General features: G+C 49.6%; 1 protein-coding gene across 1 annotated transcript; it reads right to left on the reverse strand.

The window, feature by feature from the left end:
* Positions 1 to 4931: 4931 nt before the first annotated feature.
* LOC102377389 (olfactory receptor 2G3-like) lies at positions 4932 to 7815 on the reverse strand. Its single transcript, XM_006037500.1, has 2 exons — positions 7810 to 7815; positions 4932 to 5900 (listed from the first exon to the last, which is right to left on the reverse strand). The coding sequence occupies exons 1-2, from the start codon at positions 7813 to 7815 to the stop codon at positions 4932 to 4934; spliced, it is 975 nt and encodes a 324-aa protein (XP_006037562.1).
* Positions 7816 to 11163: the final 3348 nt, after the last annotated feature.

Below are 11163 nucleotides of genomic sequence, written 5' to 3' on the forward strand. Positions count from 1 at the left end.
CCCTTAACTGGATGCAGTAATCCAGCTGCGGTCTTACCAGTGCCGAGTAGAGCAGGAGAATCACTTCTTTGCAATGGTTTTGCTGGAAATGCATCAATTGATGCATGCCAGTGTATTGTTGGCCCTGCTGGCTACAGCATCGCACTGCCAGCTCATGTTCATACTGTGGGCAATTATTACCCCCAGGTCTCGTTGACAAGTGATGGGGGATCTTTAGTCCTGATGCCTGATGAGAGGCAGCAGTTGCACAAGCACCCATGTCATGAGTTTTGCTTGTCCGCAGCTTGAGCTGCAGTTTCCCCAAACCCCTGCACCTATCTCCTTGAAACTTGGCAGGCTTTGTTGCCTCAGCAGGGGCTATGCCTGCAGTTTTGACCCCGCTGTGGCTTAACACATACACATGACATGAGTTTTGCTCTCAAGACTTTGGGGTGCAGTTTCTCTTTACCCCCTGCACCTATATTTTTGAATCTTGGTATGCTTTATAGCCTCAGAAGGGGCTACGATTTCTGCAAGTTTCATGCAAATCAGGCCAGAAATGACAACATTATAGCCTGTTTCGTCCTTCCTCATTATATCCTGTGGACAAAACGTCGAAACAGGGTCGAAACAGCAAAACGTTTCGACAGAACGGCACGGAACAGGCATTTTGACTTGAAACAAAAGTCGAAACAGGATACTGTTCTGTCGAAACATTGAAATGCTGGTTGAAATGGAACGCTCCCGTTTTGCACAGCCCTACTTGACACAGTATTGCTAATTCTCACAATCGCAGTGCAAGTCCTATGACAATTTGTCCTTTGCTTAAAGCTTTAGCTTGTTAATGTAGGTGATTCTAAGAGAAGCAAGGATTGTTTAGGGGTGATACCTCTTATTGGACCAATTGCCTGATTGGAAACAAATAAACCAAGCTTTTCAATGCAGGACATTCATAAGGTCTTGCACTCAGAAATGATTCTAGCTTTCTTCCAATGACACAGACGGGCCAATGCAAGAACTAATCCCAAAGACTTCCATGTCCCTTGAAAAATTCCTGGACCATTGTGGCTACCTCATCACTCTGACACTACCATGATGATAAGAGAATTCTGGCTATTGTGGATATACAAGCAAATTCTTAATCTTTGGAGCTGCGGAATAAAGTCTGAATTAAAAACACCCATTCTGGCCTGAGGGCTTGGAAAGCAAAAGGCAAAGCAACACACTGCAAAAGTTACAATTTACTTAAGTCCTGTGATTTATGCCAAACTCAGTATTATGACTACTTTATTTTCAGTATGACCTGGACACTCTCTATTGGCCACCTTGAGTCATCAAACATGTGCCTCTATAGGATCACTGCAGTGTCTCTTGAAATGATTAGGTATCTTTCCATTGATTTTTAGATCAGTTCTGAAGGCAGAGCAGTTACAGAAGCAATGAGAGACTGGTTTGTTGCCTTTTTATTTGGGAAGCTGATGTGGGAGTCTCTAGTCCTCCAAAAGAACAGAAGCATGCACCGGGGAACAGATAGAGCGAGACAGCCTACATCGCATCTAGTTCCACTTAGTTCTACTTGCACAGTTAAACTCTGCATGTCCACAAAAATGTTTGTATTTCACTCCATGCAAAAGACACAAAACATCTGGATTAATTACTGTTTCAGGTCACTGTGATCCAGTTGCAGCTGTGGGCAGCAGTGGAAGAGCTGTTCACCTTTTGTGTAATGGCCTATTAGTTAGGACACCTGTTCTGGAAATTGGAGGTAAAGGCTTTAGCTCTCCCTCTTCTTTATATGGATTTGAGGCTGGGCGGGAGGGGTGGGGGGGAGCTGGGAAAGTTATAGCTGCCCTAGGAACAACAGACTGAGCTCTCCTTCTTTGGAGATTTTGACGCAGAGGCTGGATAAGTATAATCAGACAGGAATGATAAAGAAGTAACATTCATGCATTCATTCAGGTGGTTGGACCAGATGACCTTGGATGACTGTGATGTCCCTGCCAACTTGACAGCATAAGAAGATAACAAGTGCCATACTGGGTCAGACCAATGGTCCATCTAGCCCAACATCCTGTCTCTAATAGCGCAGAAGTGAGTGCTAAACATGGAAAGCATTGAACCAGGCATTTCTATGATTGATCTATCTCCTGTTCAGTAACTTCCCTGCTATTTATTGGGTTATATATGCCAGAGGAAACACGTCCAACCATTCTGTTCAATTGCCATCAGTCATCCATAAATTTCTACCATCTCTTTTTGAACCTGGCTATTTTATCTGCCTCCCACTCTCCCATGGCAATGAATTCCAAGTTATTTTCACATTACATAAAAGGTACTTTCTCTTGTTAATTGTAAACCTGTCACCTACTAATTTCATTAGGTGTCTTTTCCTTTTAGTGTTCTGGGACATGGTGACCAACAGTTCCCTGTTCACTTGAGGTCCTTGGGCAGGGAGAAAAGGAGTCCTGGTTCTGCTCCTGACATTGTTTATGCTCTTTACATTCAATGGTCAATGGATAAAGTGAATAAATTGAGAACATAATAGTTCTGCTTCTTGCAGACCCACCCTGTCTTGAGGTTCAGGACTCTTGCAACCCTTTCCTCATTATAAGCCAGTTGAAGCTGAAGGAGTGGAGGATCTTGTCAGCTATGCCTACTTTGCATTCAGGTGGTCAGGACACTTTGTAGCAAAGTGGCAGATGTGGATTGAGATTCCCCTGAGGCTGAGGTGAGGCCTCATTATAATGGAAATACCCTCCTTAGTGATGTTCAGCATGTCAGGTAGAAAATGAAGGGCCAGCGAAGATCAACCTGTGGCATGTGGAAGGAATCTGGCAGTGGATAAATAAAAAAAATATAGCCCATCTCCCAGGATGAAGTAGAATTCCCGCCCTGTGGTGAGAGGCCTGGTGTGAGGTTGTGCCACATCTGGACATAGTCGTTGTTACAGGGTACCATCTCCAGCGGTTGCTGTGAAGCCCCTGGAGGGCAGTTTGCCCTTCTTGCCTGCTATGCCTTGATGTAAAATGGTTATTTAGGTTGTAGGAGGCTGCCCTGCTCTTAATTTAATGACCACCTGGCGTTTGTGGTCTGCATTTTATGGGCTAATTGTGTGACTCTGATCCATCCCTACACCACACCCCAGGCCTCACAGGTGTCATCCTCATGGCTGTTCTCTCATTGCACACACAGCCCTCCCCTGAGCCCTCAGAGCTTTTGGTCTTTCTGTCAGCTCCTCGCTGGGCCCTCAGACCCCTCAGTCTCTCACTCAGCCCCTCTCTGAGCTCCCAGACTGCTCAGTCTCTCCCTGGACCCTTCTGGTCCCACACTTTCTTGGCTCCTGTCTGAGCCTTTGGACCCTTCTACTCTCACTCTTGCCTGGCCCCTTCCTGGGCCTCTGGACACCTCTGATTCCACTTTTTTTCCTGCTGCCTGTAGAATCTTCTTGTTCCACTACTGGTCCCACTTTCCCAAACTCCAGCTCTCTGTGTGGGCCCACTCTCAGCCCCAGGATCCTGTTGTCCTTTCTGGGCCTTCTCTCAGTCTCAGGGCTCCTGCAGCCTCTGCAGTGGTCCCTCTTGATCTTTTGATTCCTCTTGGGCCCTGGCACTGCATGCGCCAGTTGAGATTCTGGGTGTCAAACCCAGCTGCCAGCCCTCACTCACCCATGGGTCTGCTTGCTGTGCTAACAAATGTCCCTTCTGTGGGCTCAAGCCCTCTCAGGTCTTCCTCTGGGATCCAATCTGCCCTTCATTGGGCCCTTAAGCCTATGGGCTCTCTGGCCCTGTTAGTAATTGCCCTTCTATGGTTCCTCTACCTGGCCCCACCTTGGGACCCTAAGACCACTGTAAAGCTGCTTCCAGTGCTTTTCTCTCAGTGTGCTCCCCTAGCCTTTCCCCACCAAAGGGTGTCCCATAAGGCAGTGGGGACTGAGGTATTAAGACGCCCCATAATCATTCTTCCCTGGGGTTTGCCATCAGTGGCACTGTCAAGGGGCTACCCCACCACAAGCACATGACACCCAGCCCTGGTAAGGTGCTGTTTTAGGTCATACCCAGGACCCACCTCCAGGGTTTCTTGCTCTGGGTATGTTAACCTAGTTCAGTCTCTCACCTCTGGGCCCCCTGGCCCTGGCTCTTATTCCCTGGTCCCTCTGGGCTCCCTTAGACCCTTCAACAGGTCCTTTACACCTAGCCATGATCTCTGGGCCCCAGATACCTTATCATGTCCTTCACACTTGGCCTCTCTCTCTCCCCTGGATCCCTCAGCAGGCCTGGGTTCTGTGTGTGCATGCATGTGCAATGCACCCCCAGACACCTGGGGGGGGGGGGGGGGGGGGGGGTTGTGTGTGTATGTGCCCCCACCCCAACCCCACACACATGCCCGTATCTTTGGGCTCACTCAGACCCCTTCCTGAGTCCCTAGGAACTTCTGCCACCCATTTAGTTCCTTCCTAAACCTCCAGACTGCCTCAAATGTTGCTTCAAATGCTGACCTTCTGGACATGTAGCCATGCTCAGGGCACAGGCTTATACCCACTGTAAATCCAGCCCTCCTCCTGGGTCAGATTAATCTCTCCCATCAGCCCTAGCCACCCCCTGCAGACTGCCTGGGTCAGATGACCCTTTAATTTGCTCTGGACCCACCTGCAGGCTGCTACTCCAGCTGCTTCACCCCTTAAATTGGCATGCGCTCTATGCAGCCTGCCAGAACCACATCGGAAGAACACGCTGTGGGTCACAATGTCTTATTATCCTGGAGAAGAACCTTTCTTTTTAGATGAAAATCAAGCCTTTGGCTAATTTTCTGATTTCATATTATCAGTCACAGGAGACAGAAGAGACCTGAAGGACTGAAGAGAATAAAAAGAAATGGGATATTTGGGGGCTAGAAATGGAAGGAAGGGAAACGCTTCAAGAGGCATGGGGAACACAGGGTCCCAGGCTGATTGATTAACCCCAACCTATAAAGCCTGGCTTTTTCCGAAGCAGTCTCCTTAGGGACCCATGTACCTCCTTGTTCCTCAGTGTGTAGATCAGGGGGTTCAGCATTGGGGTGAACATTGTGTAGAACAGGGAGACAATCTTGCCTTGATCCTTGGAGGGAGGCTGCAGGTACATGTAGATGGCCGGGCCATAGAAGAGAGACACCACAGCCAGGTGGGAGGTGCAGGTGTTGAAGGCCTTGCGCCTGCCCTCAGATGAGCGGATCCTCATCACGGCAGCACCAATGTAGCTGTAGGAGATCAGAATGAGGCTCACAGGCACCACCAGGAACATCACACTTACAGAAAATAGCTCAGCTTCATTGAAGGAAGTGTCAGTGCAGGCCAACTTGAGCAGTGCGGGCACCTCGCAGAAGATGTGATCAATATGGTTCTGACCACACCGTGGCAGCTGTATAGTTAGCACTGTCTGTGCCAGTGAATTGACCAGACCACCGAACCAAGAACTGGCAGCCAGGAGCAGGCAGAGGCGATGGCTCATAATTGTCACATAGTGCAGGGGCTGGCAGATAGCAGCGTAGCGATCGAGGGCCATGACTGCCAGCAGGAGGCACTCTGTGGAACCCAGGGCAAGGGAGATGTAGAGCTGGGCCACACAGCCACCCCAGGAGATGGCCTTGCGTGTACTGAGGAAGTTCACCAGCATCTGGGGGCCAACGCTAGTGGTATAGCAGATGTCGAGGAAGGAGAGGTTGCTGAGGAAGAAGTACATGGGTGTGTGGAGACGGGGGTCCAGCCGGGAGACGACAATGATGGTGATGTTCCCAAGCAGCGTCATCATGTAGCTGATTAAAATGAGCACAAACAGCAGCAGCTCCAACTGTGGTTGATCAGACACCCCCAGCAGGATGAATTCCTTAGCAGTACTCTGGTTTCCTTCTTGTTGATTCTCCCATGCTGCTTTGCTGTGCAACACCTGTAGATACAGAAATAGGAAGGGTGACAAAGACCCTTCAGGCAGGCAGGAGGTTGGTGATAACAGGTATTGGAGTGTGACTGGCAGTGTCTGGTGTGCGTGAATCCTGGAAGGCTGTGCAATTCAATGAGCTGAAAGTAGCTACACCCCCAGTGAGTGGATCTGGAAAAGGCTGGAAGGGTAGGTTTTTTGGCATTTGTAGCACTGTTGAATCTATTACTAGGAAAGGGTGGCAGGTGTAAGAGATTAAATGAGAATGTCTATAATGAAGCTGTCCAACTTTTGGCTTGTGGGCTGCATGTGGCCTACAAGGGGTTAGTTTGCAGTCCCTGAGCCTGCAGCTAGTAGCAATGCCCCCACTGCTCTGGCTGCAATAGCAGGCTGGGCCTCCATGCTCACTTTATAGGATGGGAGAAAAGCTGAAATACAGGATTTCCCCATCAATGTCTTTGATACATATTAATTAATGATCTCCCTGGATTTGTAAATTTTTCTAAGAAGCCAGGGCATGCAGGGGGAGAGAGTGGAGCAGTGCCAAGAAAGACCCTGGCTTTCATACAGCTCTTCCAAGTCAGAAAGCAAGATTGGTTTTGGCCACTGCTGCCTGGCTGAATTTTCTCAGTTGAAGTGATGACCTTGTGAGAGGCATGAAGGAGAGGGTGAGTGACAGATAGACTTGGCAAATGATCGTCTGGGCGGGTGGTTTTGTGGCTTATTCCAGGGTGAGAAGTGAAGAAACTGGAATTCTGTTCCCTTTCCTGCTGCAAACTCACTACATGATCTCTGGCCAGTCGCTCCATCTCTCTTGGCGTGTCTACACGTTGATTAACAAGCCATAGTTACTACACATTAAGTTCAGTACTTGGTTAACCAAGTGCTAACTCAATGCACAGTAATGTGTGCTACTGCCTGGTAACCCTGGTGCATGTTTTTTTAGTGATGCTTACTGTGCCACAGACTAATAACACTTTGCAGTACTGTCTTAGTATGGGTTTTGCCTGGCATGCTACAGTGCAGTGTTACTAGGCTACTGTGCAGTTAGCATCTCACGTTGAGGCATCCTCTAAGTATAAATGTATTCACCTTGTTTAAATAAAGAATAATATCCTTTCCCCTCTCTATTGTGCTACTTATCTAGTTAAATCGGGGTACCTAGATTGTTAAGTTTCTTTCTCTCTCCAGACCTGTCTGTGAAGCACCCTAAACAATGTGACCTTGTCTCAATTGAATTAAGGACTTTTTCTCCCTGGGTGTCTGTGCAAAGCACGTCAAACAGGGCCTGCATCTCTGCTGGGGTAGGAGCTTCCTCGCCCTATGTGTTTGTGTAGTGCTTGGCACAGAAGGATCCTAATCTCAGCTCAGACGGAGACCGTCTCTCACTGAGTGCATGCATAGACCCTGCAGTAATGGGCTACAGAGCTTCACTTGAGCCTCTGAGTCTTGTCATGGTACAGGTTCAGTGTAACCCCGCAACTGTCTGTCCTAGAGCCAGATTGTGAGGAATAAAGTAAAATTGGAGCAAAGAACAGGGAAGGAGCCTGGAAAATATTCCATGCCCAGATCTGCCAACTAGACGCTGTACAGGAAATCCTGAACCCACCTGTAATCGTACTGAGGTTCTGCACAACCAGATCAAAGGTGCCATAACATACAAGTGCACAGTTGGGACTAGCTCTTGTCCTATCCAGTAACGACACAACCTGTGCTGGGCTTTTCAAGGGGCTTCAGTGATCATACTGCCCAGATCCTGCCACGTAGCAACTAGTTAGTTAATCAGTCAGTCAGTCACTCCCATTATCACAGTGTTAGCCCAAGACAGTCGGTCAGTCTTTACCTCCACTCATTCTGCTCTTCCCTCTCCTCACCCCATAGGATATGTTGAACCCTTCCCTCTGTTGCTCAGACTCACCTCCATTTCGTGTTGGTTTGATCACCCCAATCTCTCCTTCTTGGACAGTGCCCAGTAGTTCAGTTTTTGTGGGCAGACCCCAGATTGATGATCTCTGATCTCCCTCTTGCCAGGGAGATGGAAGCACCTGGTTGTGGAGCTGCAATGGCTTTGAGGCACCATAGGCAGTGTAATTCTTGCTGTCCTGTCTGGTGCAGAGGAGCAGAATTGCTTGAAGTTGGCTCTGGAGGTCCAGAGCAGCAACAGCTGCTTCACATCCCAGTGGTTTGGGGGAAGGCTCAGTCAGAGAGAAGTGCAGCCCCTCAGAACCAGCAACACCCTGTTGTGAGGTCCCCCGGTCCGGGTACCAAGGCTTGGTTTTTTGTAAGAGATCCGGAGACAATGCAGACCTTTGTGTCAGTGCACTGCTGCCAGGCAGGGGTGAACTAAGTCTGTCTCTGCTGGAACAGCGTCCTCAGAGACCATTGACACTGGTGATGGGAGAATTGGAAATGCCAGCTGTGCCCAGGACAAAGTGTGTGTGAGAGAGGGAGAAATGAAGAAGAATGGAGAGAGACAAACTCAGCTGTAAGGAGACAGTGGCTGCAGCACTGCCAGGCAGGGAATACGGAGAAGGAAAAACACAAAGATGGGTGGCTATTTCTAAAAGGAGATAGGGAGAGTGATAAAATAATAAAAAGAAAAAAAACAAAGTGACAGAAAAAGACATATTGATTGACAGATGAAGAAAAGGAGACCTGAAAAGGTGGATGGATGGGAAAAAAAGAAATGGAAAGAGAAAGAAATCTGATATATAGTTAAAGAAATGATTAAAGAAAAGGATCTAAAGGGGCCAATTAAAAGTAGAAGGATACAGTAGGAGAGAAAGGGATGGATAAGAAATTGGTTACAGGAGAGAGAATGACAAGTGAGAGGACACAAGTGTGAACAGAGAGAATTGGATAGAGACGAGTATATAAAGGGGGATGTGGAGAGAGACAGAAAGTAGGGGACAAATTGGGAGATAGAAAAATGCAGAAAGCTAAGAAGCATGAGTTGGAAAGGTCTGCAGGTGGGGAGTGGATGCAGGAGTGAGTGGCCCATATGTCTACAAGACCGCGTGCCCTGCCGCAGCCTAGACCTGCTGTCTTTGGGCTCACAGACCTGGTCTCTGTCCTGCAGAGACATGAGCTCAGGTCTGAAGCTCCATGTCTTTGGCTGTGCTTGCCTCCCATCTACAGCACACAATCCCTAGCTCTAAAGGCCATGGCTGTTAAGGGGAGGGGACAAGGGGAGGGAGGATGAATGGGGTGGAGCAGAGCGTGAATGGGAGCTGAAGCTGTGCATGGCATTGGGCACTTGACTGGGAGCAGGCATGGAGCCTGGGGGAGCTACATCCAAAATACAGCATGAGACTCCTGCCACAGCGGGACCCCCCGAGGGAGTGCCGGGGAAGTGACCTCTCACCCACGGGCCTTTCCCACATCCGGTCACAGCGCTGTGCGGAGCATATGGGTGCTGCTCCACCACAGGCTCCCCCTGGTTCCGGGTCTCTTTTCCCAGCTCGCAGCCCTGCCTTGTCATTTGTAAAAGCAACCCAGACACAGCAGCATGTGGATGGCTGCCCAGACCTGTCCTTTTAAACAGAAGGGTGTGGGAAAACAGTGTGGGTAACCAGAGATCCCTTTTGTTGAGGGCACTAAATACAGTCACCGGCACAGCGGTGGCTGACCACCCATCACCATTGGCACGAAGGCATCTGGTGCTGTCCTTTGTGTTGCTGCCACCATGGGCATCAAGCTGCTCTGCTGTGTCTCTTGTCGTTACATGGCTATGAGATGAGCTGGGAAAGTTGTTATCCTGTTTCCCTGTTCTGAGCGCAGGGCTAAAATCACTGCGTAGTGGAGCTGTGTGGAAGTGAGAACGAGGAGCTGAGCATGGGAGGAACTGGGGACCAGAGGGTGCGGCTGAGACTCTGGACTCCGGGAATCTCCCTTGTGTGAGAGGAGAGTGGGGTATAATGGTTAGAGCAGTGCAGTGCTGGATTTCCAGATTCCTGGACTCTTTTCATCGGCCCCAACCCGTTACCAGAATGGGAATGGTTGTCCAGGGGTGTCCGGGCCTTCTCCCCTCCATCACCCACCTCATTCAACCTTATCCTCAATTACCTTTTGTGTGTTTGCCAGTACATCTGATCCCTGGTAGAGGTCCCTTCCCCCTGGTTTCCCAGTCCTTTCTCCTGAGTCCCCCCTCTGCTCTCACTTCCTTCTGCTTCATCTCTGTATCTCTCCTGCTTCTGCTCCTTTGGTGACACCACAGGCAAACTCACAAGCAGGGGAGCCTGAAGCAAGATGGCCATGGGGTCCAGGTGCAGGCAGAGCCTATATGGCCCAGGGGCAAAAGTAGAGGGGTCGTGTGACCCAGCAAGCCCTGTACAAGCCCAAACCACAGGCCAAGGTGGTCATCTGGCTGTGGGAGCCTCCAGGGATGGGACCTTCTCTGAGAGGTGTCAGGACCGGAGTGCAGACGGTGGTGAGAGGACTCAGAAGGCAGCCCTGAGTGAAGGGAAGCTGGGGGCTCTGCGAGGAAGCAAGCTGAGCACCCTGGGCACTTTCTGTTTCGTTTTCCTTTCTACTTGGAGCCCACCACCTAGGGGTATGGGGAGCCCTGTGTGGGACAGTCCTTTGAACTGGGTCTGGTGCTTGTATTTTGTAGTTCTTGTTTTCTCTGGAGAGCTAGATTGTGGCTGTAGGGGAGGTGGAGAACACTGATAGGGGGTGACTGGGGACTCCCTAAACATGAAACTGCACTGAGTGGGCAGGGGATAATGAGTAGAGTAGGTGCTGTGGCCACATGAGGTCGAGCCTGAACTGTGAGTCCAGGGGGTTAAAGTATGCTCTGTGACCACATGAGGTCGAGCTTCCCCTATCAGGCAGGAAGTGGCAAGGGAAAAACTGGAGCCAAGGCCCATAGCTGCCTACATAGCAGATATTGAGGGTGCTGGAACCTGAGGCCAGGAGCTGGTGTCCCTGAATAGAGAGCACTGAGCTAAAGGGCTCAGCAAGGGCTCAATTTCAGATGAAGCTGGGGGAAGGGGAGAAACCTTGGAGCAGACAAGGCCTGCATCTTTGAAAGGGTGCCCTGCCCTCCATGCAGTCTCCATTATTAATTTTGACTTCAAGACGTGGCAGGAGAGACTACTGAATATGGGGGAGACTGGAGGGCATAGGCACTAATAGGCCTCTAGAGGTGGGTACCCTGTAGCGGCACTTGTATGCAGCATACAGTGTGATAAATATATGTACATTAATGTTGGCCTGTAAAAAGATTGGGACTGGCCTGTGGTAGCACAGGTGATAAGCTGCATGCAGTTTG

Source organism: Alligator sinensis, unplaced genomic scaffold, assembly GCF_000455745.1.
Source record: "Alligator sinensis unplaced genomic scaffold, ASM45574v1 scaffold1039_1, whole genome shotgun sequence".
In the NCBI taxonomy this organism is placed as follows: Eukaryota; Metazoa; Chordata; order Crocodylia; family Alligatoridae; genus Alligator; species Alligator sinensis.